The sequence below is a fragment of the Salvelinus namaycush genome, chromosome 4, assembly GCF_016432855.1.
Source record: "Salvelinus namaycush isolate Seneca chromosome 4, SaNama_1.0, whole genome shotgun sequence".
NCBI lineage: Eukaryota > Metazoa > Chordata > Actinopteri > Salmoniformes > Salmonidae > Salvelinus > Salvelinus namaycush.
The window spans coordinates 51,846,458-51,873,735 of NC_052310.1; the positions used below are offsets into that span (position 1 = coordinate 51,846,458).

At 41.2% G+C, this 27,278-nt stretch overlaps 1 protein-coding gene across 1 annotated transcript in view; it reads left to right on the plus strand.

Annotated features, from left to right (window-relative positions):
- The window catches only part of LOC120045916 (inactive phospholipase D5-like), a 75,295-nt gene that overhangs the window by 37,989 nt on the left and 10,028 nt on the right, over window positions 1-27,278 (plus strand). Inside the window, exons 2-3 of the mRNA XM_038990842.1 lie at window positions 9,203-9,339; window positions 23,557-23,749. Coding sequence (XP_038846770.1) covers window positions 9,203-9,339; window positions 23,557-23,749 — 330 coding nt within the window. The remainder of the gene's footprint in view (window positions 1-9,202; window positions 9,340-23,556; window positions 23,750-27,278) is intronic.

Genomic DNA, 27,278 nt, shown 5'->3' on the forward strand with positions numbered 1-27,278 from the left:
TTCAATATCATGAATACAGATCGTTTGCTTAAATTCGATCAATTTCACTCTGAATTAGTGTACCAATGAATTGATTCCACTTGATGAATAAATGAGGCTGATTTAAATTGGGTCGATTACTGCCTATATTGTTGATGTACAGTCAACCTTAGCAAAACTGTTACAGACCTCAGCATATACCATGTTTCGGTGTATTAGGAAGTTGTTTTGATCTTTCAAATGATGCCCCTAGGGTATGATCTCTTGTGTGTTGCTTTGAAACAACATGTATGTACTGTATGTTGGTGCATTACTGTCACGACTTCCGCCGAAGTCGGCTCCTCTACTTGTTCGGGCGGCGTCTAGCCATCGCCGCTCCATTTTTCATTTATCCATTTGTTTTGTCTTGTTCCCTGCACACCTGGTTTTCATTCCCCAATCACACTACATGTATTTATTCCTCTGTTCCCCCTTATGTCTTTGTGTGAAATTGTTTTATGTTACGTGTCAATTTTGACGCGCTAGACTGGTGTTTGTTTATTCCGTGTTTTGTCACGAAGTATGTTTATTTGTTTGAACATAATTATTGTGACTGTTTGTGCGTTTTGCATTTTTGCCATTTGGCTGGAGGTTTCGACATAGTGGCGTCCGTCTGTTGGTTTCTCCTGCCTCAATAAAGTGTGCCCTGTTCACAACTCTCTGCTCTCCTGCACCTGACTCCGCTCCCAGTACGCACACCATTGACAATTACATAACATGTATACAAGAACATATATGAAGATTTTCCTGTGGGCTCACCCAACGGAGGGCCCTCCCTTTGTTCTTGGAACAACATAATGTAATATCCACTGGATAATTTAATTACTCTTCTTAATGTAATAACTTTTAAGTAGTATATCAAATAAAGCCATATACTGCAATATCCATTGTTTGATAGATATACAGTACACCTCACTATTTCTTACTGTAGCTATCCTTCTACCTTAGGTGAAGTAAAGATACTCTAATTGCTTTTCCTTTAACTTATTCCACTTCTCTTTGTTTTAGTTACACCGTTGGAGAGGTGCAAGATCTGAAGATTTCACTGTTAATGTTGGGTAGAAGCCATTTGTACTTGTTAAAGGGAAAATCTTGAAAAATGTGATATCTTTTAAACATTATTCAGGAAGAGGATTTAGCACCAACCTTCAGAGACATAAAGAAACTCAGAGGTATTTATTTATAATTCAAGAAAGAGCATCTCTAAGATTGCACATACAGTGCCATCAATCAGATATCTTTCTTTCAAAAATCTGGTCCTCCAAAGAACTTGAAGTTTTCTTATCAAATCAATCTAACTGATTACACCGTTTTGGTGTGTCTTAACTGGATTTTACACATTCTCCACACTACTGTAAGTCCCCTGTGTGTAAAGTGTCTATATGTAAATGGTAAACAGTTCTTACACCAATATGCATTAAGTGTCTGTTGTTTAGGAAATGTGTCAAACAATTATTCAAAATCCACTCCAATTCTTTCACCCTGGTGCCTTTGTCAGTGTTCATCATGAGTCTCAGCACCCACAGCAGTCTACCAGAGACATCATCAGTGCCCTTTTTCCTAAAATCATCTTACGGCTAAGTTCATTGTTAGATAGGAGCAGCATTGGGCCTCCCGAGTGGCGCAGTGGTCTAAGGTACTGCATTGCAGTGCTAGCTGTGCCACTAGAGATTCTGGATTCAAGTCCAGGCTCTGACGCAGCCGGCCGTGACCGGGAGACCCACGGGGCGGTGCACAATTGGCCCAGCGTCGTCCGGGTTAGAGTTTTGGCCGGCAGCGATGTCCTTGTCCCATCGCTCACTAGCGACTCCTGTAGCGGGCCGGGCACAGTGCACGGTGACACGGTCGGCAGGTGTACGGTGTTTCCTCCGACACATTGGTGTGGCTGGCTTCTGGGTTAAGTGGGCATTGTGTCAAGAAGCAGTGCGGTTTGGTTGGGTTCTGTTGCGGAGGACGCACGCCTCTCAACCTTCGCCTCTCCCGAGTCCGTACGGGAGTTGTAGCGATGAGACAAGTCTGTAACTACCAATTGGATACCACGAAGTTGGGGAGAAAAAGGGAGTAAGAAATACAAAAAAAAAGAATCAAAAAGATAGGAGCAGCGTTAAATCTGAGCTGTTTCCCAAAACCATCATTATAAACGCTTGTAATCTAACACCTGCCTCAGATCACTCGTAGAACAGCTAAGTGCATCGTTAGACTCTTTTTTTGCCCTCCCGCGTCACTTTAAACACAGAAGATCTTCACTAAACATAGAATCACATGGTTTATAGTATCTGTGTCATCGCTGATAACTTCAGAACAAAGTTGACTACAGACACAAAGTTGCCAGTGTCTTTGCAATTGATAAAAACGAGTGACATTGGCTATAAAAACATGCTTAAAATGGAAACCAAGATGACTGCATTTAAATATTAACTACAGAACGACTGATATGGATTTCTTATAGCCGATACCAATTTTTAGAGGTCAAGGAGGTCGATGGCTGATATTTTAGGCCAAAAATCAATGCCATTAAATGTTCAGTTATACAGCATTCTAACTACAGTTATACTACAGTGTGCTGCAGTTATACTACACTCTGACTACAGTTATACTACAGTGTGCTGCAGTTATACTGCACTCTGACTGAAATCTTTTTTCGCAAGGGAATTGTATTGGCAATGTATCTCCATGCAGCATTTTTATCATGGAGGACCTGGTAGCAATCGGTGCTTTGGTCGAACACAGCAGGGAACCCCAAAAAATATATTCATAAAAATAGTAGTGTACTGCGACTTTACTAATCTTGTATTAGCAGATCTACAGTATATAGACTTCTGTAGCGCAGGCAACATTTTTTGGTGTGCCAAATCTGTGATTTTAGTGTGTTTTTATTGGGTAAGCAATAGAATAATCCGCCTCAATATTTGCAGCCATATTGGGCTTATCTCTCTAGGAGCCGATCCGTCATCAGTATTGTGAAATAATTATAATGTTAAGGAAAGATTTGAACGGAGAAAGTTGATCCGAGAGCAGTTACTCCCTATCTTTCGATCCTATCAGTATCAACATATGCTCCAACGACGCAATTATCTCTGCATGGTGTTTTGGGAAACGCATGTGACATTGTAGGAACGATGCATCTTTAAAATACTTGTCAGCCTAAATTCCATCGCTATCGGGAAACCGGGCCCTGTTCTTTAACAAGTACCAAGCTGTTAGATGTCAAGAAGTGCTGTAGGCCTCGACTTTTCCTACTAAATTAGGAGGGAAGATCCTCTCACAAGAGTACAGATGGGAAATTGAGTGTAGTATATAGTTATACTCTGCTTCTTGCTTGTCTGTACAACATGCCAAGTTTGATAAGAAATCCTCCTCTTCGATTAGATGTTCCTCAGAAAAAGATCAATCATTATCTTTTTTTAATGGGAAAGTAAGGTGTGTTTACAAAGAAGTCACGATTGAAAAACCTGACTTTAGCTAAAGCCCAGAGTAATATTTCCAATCTAAGTCAGTGTTGGCAGTTGTCATCGCTTTTCCTGTTTAACCTTCTTGAGCACTTATGTGTAACACAAGTGTATAACTACTTTTTCTTACACAGTTTAATATTTATATAATGTAATTTCCCCTGCCCTTTCCGTTACAAGTTGTATCTCTGGATGTGCGTGTGTTTGGCTTCTAGGTGTTCTGAGGGTGAGGCTGGTGAGCGATGACAGTTCTTCTGGTACAGCGACTGTGGTAGACCAACCTTGTGGGTGGGTAGAGGTTAACACTGAGTGCTTAGAGATCTCTGGGACTTGATGAAGGAATGTTGTAGGTTACTGAACCCGCACAGAAGAGGTGTGCAGCCATCTGTTAATCACTGCTGAGAGCCAAGTATGGATTAAAGCATGTATTTCTGCTTTTTAGTTATTGCAATTATCTTGATATAAATATGACCGACCCAAGTGAAGCACATTTATATTGTAACTTGTATGAAACCAACCATAAATCCCTGATTGTCAGGCACAGTCAGTTTAGATCAGTACAACTCAACACTTGAAGTATATGCTGAAAGAAAGACAAATCTGGTTTGTTGGGGGCATAAGCTGTATAGCTGGATAGCTGTATACATGCTAGTGTTTAAGGGACAGCGTTTTCCAACTATTGTACTGTATGTAGGCTGAAGTCAATGGCTGAAGTCAACAGGCAAACGCTCCAGCTGTTCATCTATTCTGGAATCAAATTTTCAGCGAGTACAAATGGAATGGAAAATGACTTACAGATACTTGGCTTGCCTCGAAACAATCTCTGGTCACAGCAGTGGCTTACAGATACTTGGCTTGCCTCGAAACAATCTCTGGTCACAGCAGTGGCTTACAGATACTTGGCTTGCCTCGAAACAATCTCTGGTCACAGCAGTAGCTTACAGAGATACTGGGCTTGCCCTCAAAACAATCTCTGGTCACAGCAGTGCCTGACAGACACTTGACTTGCCTCGAAAACAAGACTGGCTGTTCAAATGTTCATGAAACAATGCGACCACGCCATGGGGCTTCATTCTCTACAGAGGTTCTCCAATGTTTAAAGTCCACTTTAGTCAAATTATTCCAGGATATAAAAACATAACACTATATGAGGTCTGAGTGTTTTCCCTCTACCTGTGCTTTGGTATACCCCTTTCCTTTGAGAAGTATAAGGACATGGTAGCTCTAAAATAGGAGTAGTCTGTAGCTCTAAAATAGGAGTAATCATCATCGACTTAATTGGGCCCCTGACATTTGCCTGCCTTTTGCTTGTGTACAGTAAGACACGCATTTGACTATGGGTGTCTCAGAAAATAAGTTGTGACTTGTCTAGACATTTACATTACCCTTTTCAATATTACAGTAATCTAATTAGTTAAAATGCTCTAAATAACTTACACCACAGAACCATGACTACCATGGTAAAATAGTTTTAATTTACCTTACATAACATTCTGAAAGGGAGTTGACTATAATGGCAGTGAATACACACAAGTTGGGAAAATAACTATTACGGGCCAACTTTCCACTCCATCCTTCACCTCTAACATTTTCGCCTAATGTTTTAATCCTTGATGAAGAAACACTCTCTATTCAGCACGCATCTACAGTATGCCTCAGATCCCTGAATGTGAATGCACATCCAGGTTGACCTTCCCTTCAAATGGGTGTGTGACTGATGGGCACCCTGCCAGCTGACATGTACCAGTCAGCCTTTTCACAGGGACTATAACTTTGAAGCTTTTAAAGCAGCAGCCACTTTGAGCAGGCCTGGGGCTTCACGCAAAGTCAGTCCAGCCTCTTGGTAGTGAGGGTGAGACCCAATGAGGTGTCTAATGTCTTTGTCGAAGATGTGGTCTGTTGCCTCAATCAATCAAATATATTTTATAAAGCCCTTTTTATATCAGCAGTTGTCAAAAAGTGTTTTACAGATACCCAGCCTAAAACCCCAAAGAGCACACAATGCAGAGGCAGAAGCACAGTGGCTAGAAGAAACTCCCCTAGAAGGCATGAACCAAGTAGAAATGTATTGTGTTCCGGTTCCTATAGCCAATTGGATACTTGTTTCATTAGGAGGAGCCTTTTGTGTTCAGAGTCCCTATATAATCCTCTATACTTATATTCATATTACTGGACATTGCTGTGTGATACTTGGTAGTCATAAGGTGGGCAGTGCTGTTTTTACTCGGTGTTCTTGTTGGTGGTGATTACTGTTTCTTGCTCAGTCTTACCAAAGTGGGCGTTATTGTTTAACAGGATGTTCACCGAGGAGGGCACGGCTGTTTTTCAGCAAGGGAGAAAGATTTTGGTAATTGAGGGTCTATTGACTCTGGCCTCTTTCCAGAGACAGATATCTGGCAGAGTCTCAAGTGCACATACAATATGACCCCTCCCAGCGACACAAACATAATTCACATATATGTCCTAATGTGCCCACAGGGGTCCTATATGATCATGTGAGAGAAATGTATATGTACCTACAACTATAACTGTTTTTTTATTGTATGACATCAAGTTCTTTTCAGTACTGAACTTGGTGGTGCTACCCATTTAATGGCCCTTTGTGTTCAAGGGTAATTATGGTTGGTTCCCTTTACAGCAGTTAGAGATTGGGACACATTTGATATTGTTTTATTTACAGGCTTGATGTTTTGGATTAATTAGGTCATGGTTGTAAATCAATGACACATTAAACAATGTTTCGGTTGGAGTTATGATTTACCACTGTACAAAGTGCATTGGCAGGGTAGCCTAGTGGTTAGAGCATTGGACTAGTGTTTGAAAGATTGCAAGTTCGAATCCCTGAGCTGACAAGGTACAAATCTGTCGTTCTGCCCCTGAACAAGGCAGTTAACCCACTGTTCCTAGGCCATCTTTAAATAAAATAAAAACCTGTTGTATTCGGCGCATGTGGCAAATAAAATCTGATTTGATAAACACCCTTTAGTGGGTGGGTAGATGACGGTCTCTGTAATGTTTATGTAATAACTTGGTAATTAACTATTAAATGAATTACAGCAACCACATTCGTTTGCTGCTTTCCGTTGATTGTTATGTTTGAGTGGATCAGTCGCTAAATGCATGTCACCATAAGTGTGTTTTCAAGTTTTCTTTAAGCCCCATGGCATTGAAGCATATGATTAACTTGATAGATCAGTAAAGGACATTTGAAATTCTGAGCAACCACATGCAAGTAGCCTAAGCAGCGATTATAATTCATGTATAAATTATATTAATTATAAATCCACAGTACATTTCCCAGTTCAAAGTCAGCATATCTTTCTATGGGCACATGTTGCTCATCAGCTGGTGCCCTTTGAGGATCATAATTAGCAGAGTGAATATACCTTAGCACTCTCACATCATCAGAGGCACATTATAGATGACGTCCGACTCTGTCAGCCACATACAGTCAACAGAGCAAATGTACTGAGAGCACTATTAGATCATTCCCAGTTGCACAGAGGAGCTGAAACATGTTAGGGATAACATTGACTTTGAACATGCCATCTAAGCGTAATTAGTAACAAGGGTGCACCATTAGCATACATAATATTGTTCACACAGTTTCCACTGGCATATTTACTTTAATAAAATTGCATTTGACTACATTAGACCTCAAGACATAGCTATTGAAATACCCACAATTATTTTATTAGATGATCTGTCTGAGAGAGACTAATAAATACAGTGTTGTGATGATATACTGAATACAATGCAGATTTTCTTACAATATCACTTTTTCAGGCTTAGCCAAGGTCCAAGTGTCCCATGTGATTTGGAAAGCAGTACTTTCTCATAAATGATTGATTTAGGGCAAAATCAAACTATTTTCAGTAGATCACTCTACCACCAGCCCTGCCCTCCCTGTAACTACTTTGTTCTCCCTTTTCCCATCATTATCCTTCCAACCAAGGGTCACCTTTTCACCATATGGATCCATTTGGATGCAGCCTAAATATGTCAAGTTATTGGCTATAAATACTAGGTTGGAATTAAAACCTGTTTGGGATAGGGGGCAGCATTTTCACATTCGGATGAAAAGCTTACCCAGAGTAAACTTCCTGCTACTCAGGCCCAGAAGCTAATATATGCATATTATTAGTAGTATTGGATAGAAAACACTCAGAAGTTTCTAAGACTGTTTGAATGATGTCTGTGAGTATAATATAACTCATATGGCAGGCGAAAACCTGAGAAAAATCCAACCAGGAAGTGGGAAATCTGAGGTTTGTAGTTTTTCAACTCATTGCCTATCGAATATACAGTGTCTATGGGGTCATATTGCACTTCCTAAGGCTTCCACTAGATGTCAACAGTCTTTAGAACCTTGTTTGAGGCTTCTACTGTGAAGTGGGGGCGAATGAGAGCTGAATCAACCAGAGGCCTGCCAGAGTGCCATGAGCTGATCACGAGCACACACGTGAGAGCGAACTGCGTTCCATTGCAATTCTAAAGACAAAGGAATTCTCCGGTTGGAACATTATGGAAGATTTATGTTAAAAACATCCTAAAGATTGATTCTATACATTGTTTGACATGTTTCTACGAACTGTAATATAACTTTTTGAACTTTTCGTCTGAACTTTCGCCTGGACTTGCCCGCGCCTCGTGAGTTTGGATTTGTTTATCAAACGCGCTAACAAAAGGAGGTATTTGGACATAAATTATGAACTTTATCGAACAAAACAAACATTTATTGTGGAACTGGGATTCCTGGGAGTGCATTCTGATGAAGATCATCAAAGGTAAGTGAATATTTATAACGCTATTTCTGACTTTTACTGACTCCACAACATGGCGGGTATCTGCATGCTTGTTTTTGTGTCTGAGCGCCGTACTCAGATTATTGCATGGTTAGCTTTTTCCGTAAAGCTTTTTTGAAATCTGACACCGCGGTTGCATTAAGGAAAAGTATATCTATAATTCTGTGCATAATACTTGTATCTTTAATCAAAGTTTATTATGAGTTTTCTGTAAATTGATGTGGCTCTCTGAAAATTCGCCGGATGTTTTCGAGGCACAACATTACTGACCATAAAGCGTCAATGTAAACTGCGATTTTTTGATATAAATATGAACTTTATCGAACAAAACATACATGTATTGTGTAACATGAAGTCCTATGAGTGCCATCTGATGAAGATCATCAAAGGTTAGTGACTAATTTTATCTATATTTCTGCTTTTTGTAACTCCTTTCTTTGGCTGGAAAATGGCTGTGTGTGTTTTTGTGACTAGGCTCTGACCTAACATAATCATATGGTGTGCTTTCGCTGTAAAGTATTTTTGAAATCGGACACGATGGGTAGATTAACAAGAAGTTAAGCTTTAATTTGTTGTATTGCACTTGTGAATGTATGAAAGTTACATATTTCAAAAAAATATTTTTGAATTTCGCCTTTTCAGCAGAATGTTGTCGAGGGGTTCCCTAGCCATATTAAAAGGCCTCTTCAGTGCGTTCCCTGTTGGCTTCTCTTCTCCATATGGTAGAGCCATATGATGGAGCCTGAACATGTGGCCATGCACAGTATGTACATGTTTGTGTAAAATTCCCCTGGTAACACGCTGCTATCATTTATGATTTGCTGTGTGGTGCAATACATCAGGCTGTGTGAGTGCAAGGTTGGGGCACTTTGACCATCTCTAGGCGAAATAAAAATAACAAACAGTCAATTTGTTTCTTGTCTTTTGCAGTCTCAGCAGAAATGCATCGTAATCTTTGCTTTGGTGTGCTGTTTCGCTGTCCTGGTGGCCTTGATCTTCTCGGCGGTGGATGTCTGGGGAGAGGATGAAGACGGTATAACAGAAGAGAACTGTAACAAGAACTGCAGGTGAGATATCTTCCAGCCATCACAATCTCTCAATTTCGAGATTATATTCATTTGCCTCTCTCTATACACTATAATAACACTGTTAATCAAGTATGTTATTTCAGCTGGATACATAAATACACTATACATACAAAAGTATGTGGACACCTCTTCAAATTAGTCGATTTGGCTGTTTCAGCCACACCCGTTGCTGACAGGTGTATAAAATCGAGCACACAGCCATGCAATCTCCACAGACAAACATTGGCAGTAGAATGACATTATTGAAGAGCTCCGTAAATTTCAATGTGGCACCGTCATAGGATGCCACCTTTCCAACAAGTAATTTCATAAAATTTCTGCCCTGCTAGTGCTGCCCCAGTCAACTGGAAGTGCTGTCCTGGTGATTTCGAAACGTCTAGAAGCAACAACGGCTCAGCCGCGAAGTGGTAGCCCACACAAGCTCACAGAACGTGACCGCCGAGGGCTGAAGTGCGTAGCACGTAAAAATCGTATGTCCTCGGTTGCAAGACTTACTATCGAGATCCAAACTGCCTCTGAAAGCAACGTCAACACAATAACTGTTCGTTGGCAGTTTCATAAAATGGGTTTCCAAGGCTGAGCAGGCACACACAAGCCTAAGATCACTATGCGCAATGCCAAGCGTCGGCTGGAGTGGTGTAAAACTCGCCGCCATTGGACTCTGGAGCAGTGGAAACGCAATCTCTAGAGTGATTAATCACACTTCACCATCTGGCAGTCCGTCGGACAAATCTGGATTTGGCGGATGCTTCCTGCCCCCACGCTTCCTGCCCCAGGAATAATGATCTGGGGCTGTTTTTCGGGCTAGGCCACTTAGTTCCAGTGAAGATAAATCTTTGTTTCAGCAGCACAATGCCCCTGTGCACAAAGCGAGGTCCATACAGAAATGGTTTGTCAAGATCAGTGTGGAAGAACTTGACTGGTCTGCAGAGAGCCCTGACCTCAACTCCATTGAACACCTTTGGGATCAATTGGAACGCCGACTGTGTGCCAGGCCTAATAGCTCAAAATTAGCGCCCAACCTCATTAATGTTCTTGTGGCTGAATGGAATGTTCCAACATTTAGTGGAAAGCCTTCCCAGAAGCTTAGAGGCTGTTATAGCAACAAAGGGGGGACCAGCTCCAAAGTAATGACCATGATTTTGGAATGAGATGTTCGACGAGCAGGTTTCCATATACTTTTGGTCATGTAGTGTACACTGTTCCCTTTGAATGCATTCCATTGCTAGCCCATCAACACGATACCGGCAATCAGGCTTGTGTGTATTTCAGCCAGATAAAAGAGTATAGGGAATGAATCCTCCAATTTCATGGTGCATGTAGCCATGTCTTCCTCTGCAGATTAATTTGAGGCAGGCAGGCACATGGTTGGTTATTACTCTATTGGACTCTACTCTCTGTACCATTAGTAAATCATCTGCCTGTGAGCACTGGCTCAGGTTGCTTGTTACCAGAATCTCTCTCCCTCTCCAGACATTTATCTGCGCCCTCAAGAGCAATCTGTCCGACATCTCTCTCCTCAATGAGGGTAGAAAGTGTAATTCCAACTTCTAAAGTTGAAATTGATTCTTGCTACTCTGTGGGGCCCCTGGGACTTGGAGACAAGAGAGAGAGGCATTTTTTCACACATCACCAAAAATATAAATTTATTGTCCTGGCATCATCAAAGGGCCAGGGTGGTATAGTCATTTCTCGCCACTAAGTCAAATAGAAATGCTCCTCCTGCGCTGATGCGTCTTAGCAGTGTGCCTAAATCACAAAACCACAGTGTTTGTTTCTGTTATGCAGATTTCCTTTAATCAGTATGCTCTCTAGAGTGGGATGAATCATGCTTGGTAAGCAAATACGCACTTCTAAAACGAGATGGCATTCTATTGGACTGCATCGATGACAGGGCACATCTGAAAGCATTGTATGAGGAATCATTTATCTTGAGCCATAGATTTGATTGTTTGAGGAATAGGAAAATCCACTGTGCTCATTCAGTTAGAGTGGACCTAGCTTAGTCCGCTAAGTCAGTCAGGTGTAGATAAAATCAATGACTTCTATCTCAAAATCCGGCATATGCAATTTTTTATGTCTCATAGGCCAATAGGCCTCACAGACCTTTGTGAGGCAGGGATCAAAGGCCAAGTTTACATAGGCCATGTAAACAGAATATTTTATCAAATGAAAATCTTGTGTGCAGATCAGAAAGCATAAACTACTGTGCTGCGTCAGACATTTTAACAGCTCAGGCCGCAGTGTGTCAGAGAGAAGCTCAGAATGATCAACATACTGTAGTGTTGCTTTCGACCTTATGACTCTTTGCAAGCTGTCAGTATTTGGAGCCACTGTTGATCGTGGCTACATCTCCATGCTGTCAACTTGGGCTAATTTAGGACGTCTTGCATTGCCTGATCCCATTGGCTCCAGTCTTAGCATCAATTGCCAGAGATTGTGAATGGCATGATGTTTAGAATGATTGGGGTTCTCTTAAAGATGAAATGTTGCTATGCCATGGTAGAGCTTAGTGAATGTAATGTACTGTAAGCAGTATGGGGGCTGATAGCATCTCTCTAGATCTCCTTCTCTTGTAAGAGTTACTTTTGCATGTGCTGATGTACATTTCATACTTTTCATACATATACTGTTTAAGCTCTTTTATTTCCCGATACCAGAAAATATGGCTTGAATGAGTAATGTCAAATTGTCAACCTATACCCAATTGTCAAACTGTTCACACTACAATACAAGGTGTATCAAACCATTCGTGCCTAACATCAACTAATGCATTATAATATTCTAATATGATATTCTACCTTACCACTTTAGGTTCATCTAAAGATTTCTTTGATGACAACATTATAGATAGCCACTAAGATGTGATCCTATTGTGCATTCCTCTATATGTCTAATTGCTGGTATTGAATGTCTGTTGACGAGGTACATATTGATCCAAGGCTGTGTAGTGGCAGGCTTGAAACCAAATACTGTAGTTTCCGGATGGTGATGGATCTAGAAAACCCTTACACTGGTATTATTTTACTGGAAGACCTTTGATGAGAATATATCTATGAAATTCACTGCTCCTGATACTGCAGTTGGATAACTATACTGTTGTGGGACCATAATGTGTTTGAATCTTATTTAAAAATGTTATTCTGGCTGTTGGGAGAGGAGCAAAGGTTCATGGGCAATGTTCCCTCTAAGCTGCTTGTGTGCGTGGGCACATAGCTCCCCGGGACTGCCGCGCAGAAGACACATCAACCCGCGCAGAGAAGTGCAGTTGAACTTTACTCAACTTTCTAGTTTTCCCCTTTAGTTAACACTATCAACGTTTCCCTATACTGTGGGAATTGTGATCGAATCAACACAATATTAGCCACTTTCAATGCAACATCCCGAAACAAAACGAATGATGCAAGATTTAGTATGCAAAACTAACTATGCAAGAGATTTTATTGTAGGCAGAGGCATAACCAATCAGAGCTGCAGTAGACCTACAGTATTTGCAAATAGACCCTTGCCATATATGGATCTGTGCCATTAACTTTGAACCTGACTATGTTTACAGCATGAGTGGCTGCAAGTAGATGCACTAGTTTTGAGATCAAAGCGAGAGCTGCATGTAGCCACATGAGCACATTTGTTCATATTCTTTTCTAGTAGGTGAGTTATTAGCCCAGTTATAGGTAATTTCTCAATGGGGGAGTGGTTGCTTGTTACAAGAGCACAAAATGTGTGCATTTCTAGCCATATTTGAAAAGCGAGTCAGGTAAAGAGATTTTTTTTGTCTTAAAGGGGCAGTGTTGTATTTTGAGACGGTCTTGAATAAGCTAAGTAGCCAATAGGCAGAGGGTAACACAATTTGTTTGATTCTCTGTAGTAAAGGTGTGCAGTGGTGTAAAGTAATTAAGTAAAAATACTTTAATGTGCTACTTAAGTAGTTTTGGGGGGTATCTGTACTTTACTATTTATATTTTTGCCAACTTTTACTTTTACTTCACTATATTCCTAAAGAAAATAATGTACTTTTTACTCCATACATTTTCCCTGACACCCAAAAGTACTCTTTACATTTTGACAGGAAAATGGTCCAATTCACACACTTATCAAGAGAACTTCCCTGGTCATCTCTACTGCATCTGATCTGGAGGACTCACTAAACACAAATGCTTTGTTTGTAAATTATGTCTGAGTGTGCCCCTTGCTATCCGTAAAAAAAATGGTGCCGTCTGCTTTGCTTAATATAAGGAATTAGAACTGGTATATACTTTTATTTTTACTTTTGATACTTAAGTACATTTGAGAAATTCCATTTAAGTATATTTAAAACCAAATATTTTTTTTTACTTTTACTCAAGTAGTATTTTACTGGGTGACTTTCACTTTTACTTGAGTCATTTTCTATTAAGGTATCTTTACTTTAACTCAAGTACCAGCAGCATACCACCCTACATACCACTGCTGGCTTGCTTCTGAAGCTAAGCAGGGTTGGTCCTGGTCAGTCCCTGGATGGGAGATCAGATGCTGCTGGAAGTGGTGTTGGAGGGCCAGTTATTATTATTACTATTGGATAGAAAACACTCTCAAGTTTCTAAAACCGTTTGAATTATATCTGTGAGTAAAACAGAACTTATTTTGCAGCATACTTCCTGTCAGAAAGTGAAAAATCCTGACTCTCTGAGGTCATTAAAGATCCCATGGCACTCATTGTAAAAGTATAGGTGTTAACCCTGGTGTCCTGGCTATATTCCCAATCTGGCCCTCAAACCATCACAGTCACCTAATAATCCCCAGTTTATAATTGGCTCATTCATCCCCTGTAACTATTCCCCAGGTTGTTGCTGTAAATGAGAATGTGTCCTCAGTCAACTTACCTGATAAAATGACAATTGAGTACCTTTTCCACCACTGATGATAATAATAAATTGTATTTCGTAGTGGTTTCTTGTATCAAACAACACATGTTTAGTCACCTCCTTGTCTGAAGGACAAGTGGATAAACAGGTTAATGCATGTTTTTTCCAAAAGTTTCATTGAACGTAGATCTACATTGAACACCACACATTGGCTGCTACTGTAGGCTGAATGATAGAAAAAGCTATTTCCATGTTAAAATGTTATGAGATGCATTTTCTCCATTGTTTTTGGTGGTAAGCCATTCTGATAGGCCTACATTATGATCAAATAGCCACAGTAGCCTACTCAGCCACTGTTATAACTGTAACTTAAAGCATGTACAGCTTCAGTTTCACAGTAAATGTGCACCAGAAGTTCCACCGAATTTTCACAATGTTCAAGTTTGCGCTCAGCAGACCTGAAATTTGCTCAGTACCCCAAAAGATTTGAGGGAACATTGTTCATGGATAATGAATGCTTGAGTTTGGAGTGAAAGTAGGAGCCATGCTCTTGGCTCATGTTATACTTTTGTCCCGTATAAGTTGTGTAGTACTCTGACATTAAACATCAAACACTGAAGTCACAGTAGTCTGGCTAACACCTCACTTTGAAAGTCTGGAATGGCTCTTCGATGTTGTCAGCATAATGTATATATATAATTAAGGGGTCTGCGCTGGTTGGCCCTCCTGTGTCTTTCTCACTCAACACCCACACACACAGCTACAGTACACAGCCCCAGAGTACTGCCCCCTTCCATACAATGGTTGGATTTTCAAATCCAAACAACGAGAGAACTCAACCCCTGAGGATTTTTTTCTACATTTGAGAGAACCAATCAAACCCATCGCACAATTTCTGAGAAAATATTGCATTAACAAACAGCCTTCTTTCCAGACCAGTGTGTCACACACAACTCACAGTTCTCCCTGCACTGTGAGTCACCTGGGTCACGTCAGCCAGGCTAAAGTCTCTAGTTTACATTGTTATCGGCCTTACAAATTAGTGGCTGCTGGTGATTCATTCAAGAAGAATGAGAGCTTACAAACTCCATGCTGGATTGTGGATTTTAATTTATTAGCTAGCTAGCTCAGTGAGTTTTGCCACGAGTACTATGGACAATGCTTTATGCACTCAATACTTTTTCCAATTGGTAGTTACAGTCTTGTCCAATCACTGCAACTCCCTTATGGACTCAGGAGAGGCGAAGGTTGAGAGCCATCCATTCTCTGAAACACAACCCTGCCAAGCCACACTGCTCACTTAACCCAGAAGCCAGCCACACCAATGTATTGGAGGAAACACGTACAACTGGCGACCGTGTTCGCGTGCATGCACCCGGCCCTCCACAGGAGTCCCTAGAGCGCAATGGGACAAGGACATCCCGGCCAGCCAAACCCTCCAGCTATCTAAACTTGAAGTAATCATGGTCAGCAGTAGTGAAAAGTAACTTGGTACACATGCAAACAGATGCTATCTTTTTTTGGTGGTGGGGGACTAAACCAAGAAAATAAGGTATTTCTCTGAAGGCAAGGCCCTATACGTACAATCAAATCAAATCAAATCAAATGTATTTATATAGCCCTTCTTACATCAGCTGATATCTCAAAGTGCTGTACAGAAACCCAGCCTAAAACCCCAAACAGCAAGCAATGCAGGTGTAGAAGCACGGTGGCTAGGAAAAACTCCCTAGAAAGGCCAAAACCTAGGAAGAAACCTAGAGAGGAACCAGGCTATGAGGGGTGGCCAGTCCTCTTCTGGCTGTGCCGGGTGGAGATTATAACAGAACATGGCCAAGATGTTCAAATGTTCATAAATGACCAGCATGGCCAAATAATAATAATCACAGTAGTTGTCGAGGGTGCAGCAAGTCAGCACCTCAGGAGTAAATGTCAGTTGGCTTTTCATAGCCGATCATTAAGAGTATCTCTACCGCTCCTGCGGTCTCTAGAGAGTTGATAACAGCAGGTCTGGGACAGGTAGCACGTCCGGTGAACAGGTCAGGGTTCCAAAGCCGCAGGCAGAACAGTTGAAACTGGAGCAGCAGCACGGCCAGGTGGACTGAGGACAGCAAGGAGTCATCATGCCAGGTAGTCCTGAGACATGGTCCTAGGGCTCAGGTCCTCCGAGAGAGAGAAAGAAAGAGAGAAAGAGAGAATTAGAGAGAGCATACTTACATTCACACAGGACACCGGATAAGACAGGAGAAGTACTCCAGATATAACAAACTGACCCTAGCCCCCCGACAAATAAACTAATGCAGCATAAATACTGAAGGCTGAGACAGGAGGGGTCAGGAGACACTGGCCCCATCCGATGATACCCCCCCCGGACAGGGCCAAACAGGAAGGATATAACCCCACCCACTTTGCCAAAGCACAGCCCCCACACCACTAGAGGGATATCTTCAACCACCAACTTACCATCCTGAGACGTAGAGCATTGCAGTAGTCTAACCTAGAAGTAACAAAAGCATGGATACATTTTTCTGCATCATTTTTGGACCGAAAGTTTCTGATTTTTGCAATGTTACGTAGATGGAAAAAAGCTGTCCTTGAAACAGTCTTGATATGTTCGTCCAAAGAGAGATCAGGGTCCAGAGTAACGCCGAGGTCCTTCACAGTTTTATTTGAGACGACTTTACAACCATCAAGATTAATTGTCAGATTCAACAGAAGATCTCTTTGTTTCTTGGGACCTAGAACAAGCATCTCTGTTTTGTCCGAGTTTAAAAGTAGAAAGTGAAGGCTGCAGCCCAACTTGATGTACTCACCCATGTAGTAGACAAATTTCAGTCAGCGGTAGCCTTTCTGACACACACTAACTTAAAAAGAAACACTAATGTTCATTCCCTTGAGCACCCCTCTAGATCTGCCTCATACAGGACAACTCCCCTGTGCGAGCGTACCAGAGCTGACCGCTGCGGGACGTGCCACCACAGGAGGTTGGTTGCACCTTAATTGGGGAGGACGGGCTCGTGGTAATGGCTGGAGCGGAATAGGTGGAATGGTATCAAATACATCAAACACATGGTTTGATGCCATTCCATTCGCTATGCTCCAGCCATTCTTATGAGCCGTTCTCCCCTCAGCAGCCTCCACTAGGTGCTACAGCCATCGCCACCAAGAGGTTTACCCAGTCGACAAGTTCTACCCGAGAAGACGACCGCCATCACCTAGCCCGTACGACAGCCATGTCGTTTCCCCAGCTGCAGCACATATGACAGGCAAAGTCACAGAGGAGAGCAGACTTCGAGACACCACTCTCTAACACCATCGTGTACACGCCATGCACACACACTTTACAGACACAAAGGTACAGGTAAACAAACTGTAGCTGGATATGACAGCTGATCTTCAACTGCCTGTCCTGTGGCCAATCAACGAAAAAGCGAACAATGTCAAATGCTACTGTGCAGATCCACACAGTCATGCTGTCCCCCACTGGACTTTGGGCAGTCCCCATTACCGGGGCACAGGCTGGTTACATTGTCTAACCATTTCAGAGACTTTGGTGTGAAGTACACAAATACAAATGTACAAAAAGACTGAAAGACAAAACAAGCACTTATGTTCTATGCTGTTACGTGACTATAGAAATTAAGCTACATTGTTCCCAAATTTGACAGTTTTCTACATTGCTGTTCTGAAACATGGAAGTTTATTTTCCTACGGTAAGAGTACTATGGGACCTTTATTGTGACAACATCATGTGTGGGAATCTTATTTTGAAATGTTATTCTGGCTCTTGGAAGAGGAGCAAAAGTTCATGGGTAATTCTTCCATGGGAGAAGGAACCACACTCTTGCCTAATTTTTCTACATTTACGTCATTTAGCAGACACTCTTATCCAGAGCAACTTCCAGTATTTTATTTGGGGGGGGGGGGGAGTGCATACTGCTCCCCTGTGGGAATCAAACCCACAACCCTGGCGTTGCAAGCACCATGCTCTACCAACTGAGCCACATGGGATCTTGTCACATATAAATTGTGTAGCACTCCGACATTAAACATTGAGTCTAACGCTGAAGTCGCAGTGTCCCTGGTTAACATTCTTATCACTGGCCTTACACTATGTTTATGTACTTCATACGTGACATTATACATGTAAGTCCCCACAAAAATATTATTTTCATGTCATATAGTGTATAATGAATCAAGGGGCATAAGCACAGTTTGTCAAACATGTATTTTTGGCTACTGAGTACCAGTGCAATCAGTCTCATAGGCAGTCGGTCTATGCACCCAGTGCCCTATAAATTAACGATCTGTTTATTTTTTCTGGCAGACCTTCAGTCGGTAGCATCCAAGACACTCTACCTTGGTCATGTACTATACAGTAACCAGACAGTCTCAAAGTTCTGCCAGCATCTGGAGTGTGAATGAATGAATTGTCTAAGCCACAGCAGTATTGTAACTCAACGAAGCCCCAGGGTCAGGCCCAGGCCGTGATATTCTTACATTTTATTTGGGAAATGTATCCTAATTTCTCTGTATTTGAGTTATTTCTCAACAATATATCAGAGACATTTCTAATTGCATTACAATAATGCATAATAACAATAACTTTTTATGACTTTTATGACAAGCATATCTAGTCATTCATCATGCAGTTCCTTCAGAAAGTATTCAAAGCCCTTGACTTTTTCCACATTTTCTTGTGTTATAGCCTGAATTAAAAATGGATTAAATTGAGATTTTGTGTAACTGGCCTACACACAATACCCCATAACGTCAAAGTGTAATTATGTTTATTTTTATTTTTAAATGTATGAATTAAAAATGAAAAGCTGAGATGTCTTGAGTCAATAAGTAGTCAACCCCTTTGTTATATCAAGTATAAATAAGTTCAGGAGTAAACATGTGCTTAAAAAGTCACATAATAAGTTGTGTAGACTCACTGTGTGCAATAATAGTGTTTAACATGATTTTTGAATGACTAATCTCTGTACCCCACACATAAAATTATCTGTAAGGTCCCTCAGTCGAGCAGTGAATTTCAAACACAGATTCAACTACAAAGACCAGGGATGTTTTCCAATGCCTCGCAAAGAAGGGCACCTATTGGTGGATGGGTAAAAAATAAGAAAGCAGACATTGAATATTCCCTTGAGCACGGTGAAGTTATTAATTACACTTTGGATGGTGTAGATCAATACACCCAGTCACAACAACTACAAAGGTACAGGTGTCCTTCCAAACTCAGTTGCCGGAGAGGAAGGAAACGACTCAGGGATTTCACCATGAGGCCAGAGTTTAATTGCAGTGATAAGAGAGAACTGAGGATGGATCAACAACATTGTAGTTACTCCATAATACTAACCTAAATGACAGAGTGAAAAGAAGGAAGCCTGTACAGAATACAAATATTCCAAAACATGCATCCTGTTTGCAATAAGGCATTAAAGTAAAACTGCAAAAAATGTGGCAAAGAAATTAACTTTATTTCCTGAAATCAAAATGTTATGTTTGGGGTAAATCTAACACATTACTGAGTACCACTCTTCATAATTTCAAGCATGGTGGTGGCTGCATCATGTTATGGGTATGCTTGTCATCGGCAAGAACTAGGGAATTTTTTAGGATAAAAAGAAACGGAATGGAGCTAAGCACAGGCAAAATCTGATTGTCTGCTTTCCAATAAACACAGGGAGACAAATTCACCTTTCAGCAGGACATTGACCTTAAACACAAGGTCAAATATACACTGGAGTTGCTTACCAAGACAACATTGAATGTCCCTGAGTGGCCTAGTTATAGTTTTTACTGAAATCAGATTGAAAATCTATGGGAAGACATGAAAATGGCTGTCTAGCAATGATCAACAACCTACTTGTCAGAGCTTGAAGAATTTTTAAAATAATAATGTGCAAATATTGTACAAAAATCTTAGTGACTTTCCCAGAAAGACTCAAAGCTGTAATAGTGGCCAAAGGTGATTCTAACATGTATTCACTCAGGGGTGTGAATACTTACGTAAACTAGATATTTCTGTATTTCTAAAAACATGCTTTCACTTTGTCATTATGAGGTATGGTCTGTAGATGGGTAGGATTTTTTAAAAATGTAATCCATTTTGATTTCACACTGTAACACAACAAAATGTGTTATAAGTCAAGCGTTATGAATACTTTCTGAAAGCACTGTACATGGGTAACATTCACAGAGCCTTGGATGCTGCTATCAAAATAGCTTCTACCATTTAACATGGCAGTCTGCTCCAGTCTGCTCCAGCAAAAACAGGTTTTTAGACATTATTTACCTAAGTATTCAGACACTTTGCTCTGAGACTCAAAATTGAGCTCAGGTGCATCCTGTTTCCATTGATCATCCTTGATGTTTCTACAACTTCACTGGAGTCCACCTGTGGTAAATTCAATTGATTGGACATGATTTGGCAAGGCACACGCCTGTCTATATAAGGTGCATGTCAGAGCAAAAACCAAGCCATGAGGTCGAAGGAATTGTCCGTAGTGCTCCGAGACAGGATTGGGTCGAGGCACAGATCTGGGGAAGGGTACCGAAAACTTTCTGCAGCATTGAAGGTCCCCAAGAACACAGTGGCCTCCATCATTCTTAAATGGAAGAAGTGTGGCACCACCAAGACTTCCTAGAGCTGGCCGCCCGGCCAAACTGAGCAATCGGGGTAGAAGGGCCTTGGTCAAGGAGGTGACCAAGAACCCGATGGTCACTCTGACAGAGCTCCAGAGTTCCACTGTGGAGATGGGAGAACCTTCCAGAAGGACAACCATCTCTGCAGCACTCCACCAACCAGGCCCTTATGGTAGAGTGGCCAGATGGAAGCCACTCCTCAGTAAAAGGCACATGACAGCCCACTTGGAGTTTACCAAAAGGCACCTAAAGGACTCTGACCATGAGAAACAAGATTCTCTGGTCTGATGAAACCAAGATTGAACTCTTTGGCCTGAATGCCAAGTGTCATGTCTGGAGGACACCTGGCACTATCCCTACGGTGAAGCATGGTGGTGGCACCAACTCAACAAATACAGGTGTGCCAAACATGTAGCGTCATACCCAAGAAGACTCAAGGCTGTAATCGCTGCCAAAGGTGCTTCAACAAAGTACTGAGTAAAGGGTCTGAATACTTATGTAAATGTAGTTTTTAAGTTTGTTATTTTTTATGAATTTGCAACAAATTCTAAAAAACTGTTTTTGTTTGTCACTATGGGGTATCCAATTTAGAATAAGGTTGTAACATAAAATGTTGAAAAAGTCAATGGGTCTGAATACTTTCCAGATGCACTGTACGTGAATTATGGATCCTCCACCTGCAGTCCAAATAACACACATGGCTGCACATGGGGAGTGTTGGGTAATTCGCACAGACTGTGAATAAATCAATGGACTGCCTTAGTGCAGAAACAAATGTTCTTCTTATTCTCATTTTACACTAACGTGCTTGCTGTCTACAGGCATATAGAATCCCCATGCATGATTTTCTGAGGGAAATGGGTTGTGTTTATTGTTTTTTATTAAGATTACGTGTTCCCCTTACCTAGTTTTCCATTTCCCTGCTTTTTTCATTATGTGATAGTTATTATGAGCTATCTGTCCTATTTGCTGTGGTGCCCCTTTCGTATTTCTAATTCTAGTGGTAAATAATGCATGGAGTGATAATGCATGCTATTTTCAGTGTTTGTTTATTGCATGTTATTGCATTTGGCAATACATGTTTTAGAGATTGAAAGCTAGCAGAATAATCTACAATACTTTGTTGATCCTGACCTAAATCAATCCAAGTTCATTTCACATACATTTATTTGACTACCATGCTCTTTGGGATATGTTGTGCTTTCATTATGGAACATTTGAACAGCTCAGTGTCCTTACCTTACCATATTCTTCATCTTTCTCCAACATCGTGACCTGAATAAAGTGGTTAGTCAGTAAGTCAATGTTTCTGTCTCATCACCTGTCAGTTCGGTTGTGCAGCACTGACAATATTCCATCAGCTTGCTGAATCAACCAGGGCCAGGAAATGAATTGTTGTCTGCGTTCACCATTATTACTATATCATTACTGCTTTATATGATTTACTGTGTTTTCCTCCCATATTGAACCAATTCCCAGCATGAAGAATGTGTGCTCAGCATTGGATCGGTATGAATCAATGACCTGGCAAGATAAAGCAGGAGCCATTCAGGCTTGATATAGCATGCAGTGTGTCTAAAGTACTCATCCTGACACATTAAATCCAATATGTTTACCTGCCGGGCTAGAATGGGGTTTTAAACATTAAGGACAGCAGGGAACAATTCTTTGTCACCCAAATGACACAATAGCTGGACTGAACTTTCTTGGAAAATGTGGCACATTCTTGGAAGATTGCGTTAAATTAGCTATGATCAATTAGTTATGATGTTTTTGTGGCATAGCACACAGTTTGACGTGCATTGTGCTGCCTATGCATATTAAAATAGATACTTTGGTGTCGGTTAGGACTGTGTTGCGTGTTTGTTGTCAGGTTGCCTGTTTCAATAAGGCCTGGATAAATTACTGGAGACACAATAGAAACAAGTACATAAAGTGTTTCTGAAATGTATCGGTGGGGTAAAGAAAAACTACGACCTGGGTTCAAATTCTTTAAAATACTTTAACTGTAATTAATTGAGCTTAACTGGTGCAATGGAACTAATGGAATAATCCCAAAACTGCAAACCCTGTCCATCCAAGCAGACTGAATCTACTGCTTGAAGTATTTCAAAGAAAACAAGTACTATTTGAACCCAGGCTTGATGACTGACTATTGGTCTTCGGACTTCACTGGCTGGGTATAGAAATCTTTTTGCCATTAATGTCTCATTTCCATTACATTTATGATACTAAAATTCACTTTACTTGAAAGCATATGGGGAGAATGATGCCCTTGAAAATGTATTAAAGTTCAGTAAGAACTCTGCCATGGTGTTCTTGTTAGAAGGCAGTTCAGCCACTCTTCTATTCACCCCTAAAATCTATCTCAGTGATAATGCCCAGACGGAAAGTGTTCTCAATCTCAAACATAGTGCAGGAGGTAATCATAGGTGAAAGTCAATGAAAATAATCAAATTTTTACAACCTTCCTTGGCAGCTGCACAAGTTACGGATGATTCTGTGGCTAATACAGACGGACATAATTGGCTCTTGAAGACTCAAACTACACATCAATGTGCTGTAAATTCATCTGTTAGAAAGAACCTTTTGGGGGATTATTTAATGAAACTTCTCTGGCTTTCAGGTCTTTTTCATTACAAACCTGAAAAACAGCCATTTGTCTTTATTACATGGGATGTTTTTCACTCTTTTACAATCACAGGGTAGTGCTTGTGGAGAATATTCCAGAAGATGTCACCTTCTCTGAGAATGGTACGGCCCACCTCAACCTCTCTGCTGGGCTGCACAGCCTACTGGACCTGGCCGTGGCTGGTCGTTCTGTGGAGATTGTGTCACCACAATGGAACCTGAACTCATCTGACACTGAATCAAGCTTCCTACCATCTTCTAGGCAGGTAAGCACAACAACCAATCAGGTAGGCCCCCAGGCCAAGTGAGTCATTAGAAGGGGTCGATTGGCCATCTGGCAATTCTGGCAAGTGCCAGATGTCCGAACCGTACATTTACTGTTGGATGAATACATGGCTACTAGCAGTGGGTATTATATTTATCTATTATATTTAGTTAGAGATCTAGTTAATGTGTTGAACCACATGTTTTATTTGCATATGATATTAGTTAGTGCACATAAAGATGTATGTAATTAATCTCTATTGAACCTGAATTATTTTTCTCCTATTTTCACATTAAAATATAGCAACTATAGTCTAATTGTCAATTGTCTTGCCATTCACTGGTACGTGGGTTATCACACCTAGCCATAATGCTTACTTTACGTTGCAGTGTTACTAATGGTCTTTTTCTTGTCAGCAAAACCAGATGCTCATAACTGTTCTTTGACCTAGAATACAAATGACATATTTTTCACCTTATTCCACCTGCTTTGACTTGCTTTCTATGAGAAGCTTCAAAGATCAGCCAGTGAAAATCTCACTTTTAAACGTTCATATTCTGTTAACTAATACCCAAATAATGTTGTTGACTCATCCTATACCTGTATGTGGCCAATGCATACATTGGAGAGAAAAAAAACTCTAAAATATCCCCACCTCAATCTTTTATCTCAAACAGACTGTTTAAAAAATGCTTGCTGTATGATGTCATCCTCCTGAGGGGGATGAACTGGCCAATCAGCAGTCTAGAGGAGGATGAGCTGGCCAATCAGCGGTCTACACGTGTGAATATTTTTTATGACCGGTATACGCCCACACCATTCTGTTGTTTGGGGTACGCAGCACCATTCCAACACAGAAAAGCTGATTTTTAACATGCTTAATTAAAAACATTGGGAAAGAAAACGTTTTCACTCATATTGTAAATAAGTAGAGGTCCTATTTCATAGAAATCTGGAAACACTGGACAGTTACATTAAGCCCAGTCTTATCCATACCTCACACATTGTATTTATAGACATATGCAGGCTAGGTATGTCCTCTTTCTGCCAGAATGTGCCATTAGTAGTCCTAGGTTGCAGGCAAAGCTGAGCCCATCCACTGTGTTGGCACACAGGCAGACTCCAAAACAGCTGACAGCCATTAGCACCCAAACAGCCCTGCTTATACTGAGGTTAAACTTACACTTGGGTTTGGCTAAAATGGCAGCCTTGAGTTTTGGACAGCCCCTTGTATCTACCCACTGGTGTTTAGTTAAACTGAACAAAAATATAAATGCAACATGTAACAATTTCAAAGATTTTACTGAGTTACAATTCATAGAAGGACATCTGTCAATTGAAATAAATTCATTCGGCCCTAATCTATGGATTTTACATGATTGGGAATATGCATCTGTTCGTCACCAATGTCTTTAAAAAAAAGGTAGGAGCGTGGATCAGAAATCCAGTCAGTATCTGGTGTGACCACAATTTGCCTCATGCAGCGCAACAAATCTCCTTTGCATAGAGTTGATCACGCTGTTGATTGTGGCCTGTGGAAAGTTGTCCCACTCCTCTTCAATAGCTGTGTGAAGTTGTTGGATATTGGCAGAAACTGGAACACGCTGTTGTACATGTCGATCCAGAGCATCCAAACAGGCTCAATGGGTGACATGTCTGGTGAGTATGCATGCCATGGAAGAAATGGGACATTTTCAGCTTCCAGGAATTGTGTACAGATCCTTGTGACATGGGGCCATGCATTATGATGCATGACAATGGGCCTCAGGATCTCGCCACTGTATCTCTGTGCATTCAAATTGCCATAGATAAAATGCAATTGTGTTTTTTTGTCTGTAGCTTCAGCTTGCCCATACCATAACCCCACCGCCACCATGGGGCACTCTGCTCACAACATTGACATCAACAAACCGCTGGCCCACACGACCCCATACACGCTGTCTGCCATCTGCCCGGTACAGTTGAAACCGAGATTCATCTGTGAAGAGCACTCTTCTCCAGCGTGCCAGTGGCCATCGAAGGTGAGCATTTGCCCACTGAAGTCGGTTACGACTCCGAACTGCAGTCAAGTCAAGACCCTGGTGAGGACGACGAGCACACACATGAGCTTTCCTGAGACAGTTTCTGACAGTTTGTGCTGAAATTCTTCAGTTGTGCAAACTCACAGTTTCATCAGCTGTCCGGGTGGCTGGTCTCAAACAATCCCGCAAGTGTAGAAGCCGGATATGGAGGTCCTGGGCTGGCGAAGTTACATGTGGTCTGCAGTTGTGAGGCCGGTTGGACTTACTGCCAAATTCTCTGAAACGACGTTGGAGGCAGTTCATGGTAGACAAATGAACATTCAATTCTCTGTCAACAGCTCTGCTGGACATTCCTGCAGTCAGCATGTCAATTGCACGCTCCCTGTGGTATTGTGTTGTGTGACGAAACTACATTTTAGAGTGGCCTTTTATTGTCCCCAGCACACAGTTAACCTGTGTAATGATCATGCATTTTAATCAGTTTCTTGATATGCCACACCTGTCAGGAGAATGGATTATCGGTGCAAAGGAGAAATGCTCACTAACAGGGATGTAAACAAATTTGTGCACAACATTTTAAAGAAATAAGCTTTATGTGCATAGAGAACATTTCTGGGATCTTTTATTTTAGCTCATGAAACAACACTTTACGTTTTTATTTTTTGTTCAGTGTAATTAGTGTCATGCCTAATTGCTCGCCTTGGCAGTTTGACCCGAAAAGGTGCCTCCAGGCTATGCAAAACTAATCGCTTTAGCCTGCAGCAATTGTTTCCTGTGCTCCACTGAAATGAAACCTCAGTTTAAAAATGGACAGGGGACCTGAATGTGTAACATGTTATTTCAGAGCATGGCTATGCTTTATGCTCCCTGAATGTGTATACTCATGTGTAGTGGTATATCCCTGAATGTGTATCCTCATGTGTAGGGGTATATCTCTGAATGTGTATCCTCATGTGTAGGGGTATATCCCTGAATGTGTATCCTCATGTGTAGGGGTATATCCCTGAATGTGTATCCTCATGTGTAGCGGTATATCCCTGAATGTGTATCCTCATGTGTAGGGGTATATCTCTGAATGTGTATCCTCATGTGTAGGGGTATATCTCTGAATGTGTATCCTCATGTGTAGCGGTATATCCCTGAATGTGTATCCTCATGTGTAGGGGTATATCCCTGAATGTGTATACTCATGTGGAGGGGTATATCCCTGAATGTGTATACTCATGTGTAGGGGTATATCCCTGAATGTGTATCCTCATGTGTAGGGGTATATCCCTGAATGTGTATCCTCATGTGTAGCGGTATATCCCTGAATGTGTATCCTCATGTGTAGGGGTATATCCCTGAATGTGTATACTCATGTGGAGGGGTATATCCCTGAATGTGTATACTCATGTGTAGGGGTATATCCATGAATGACGATTCGGAGAATTGGACACTGCTCGTATGTAATTTTCCCACCATGTTAGGAATTTTCGAAACATCCCCTATAAAACACATCCAGTACAC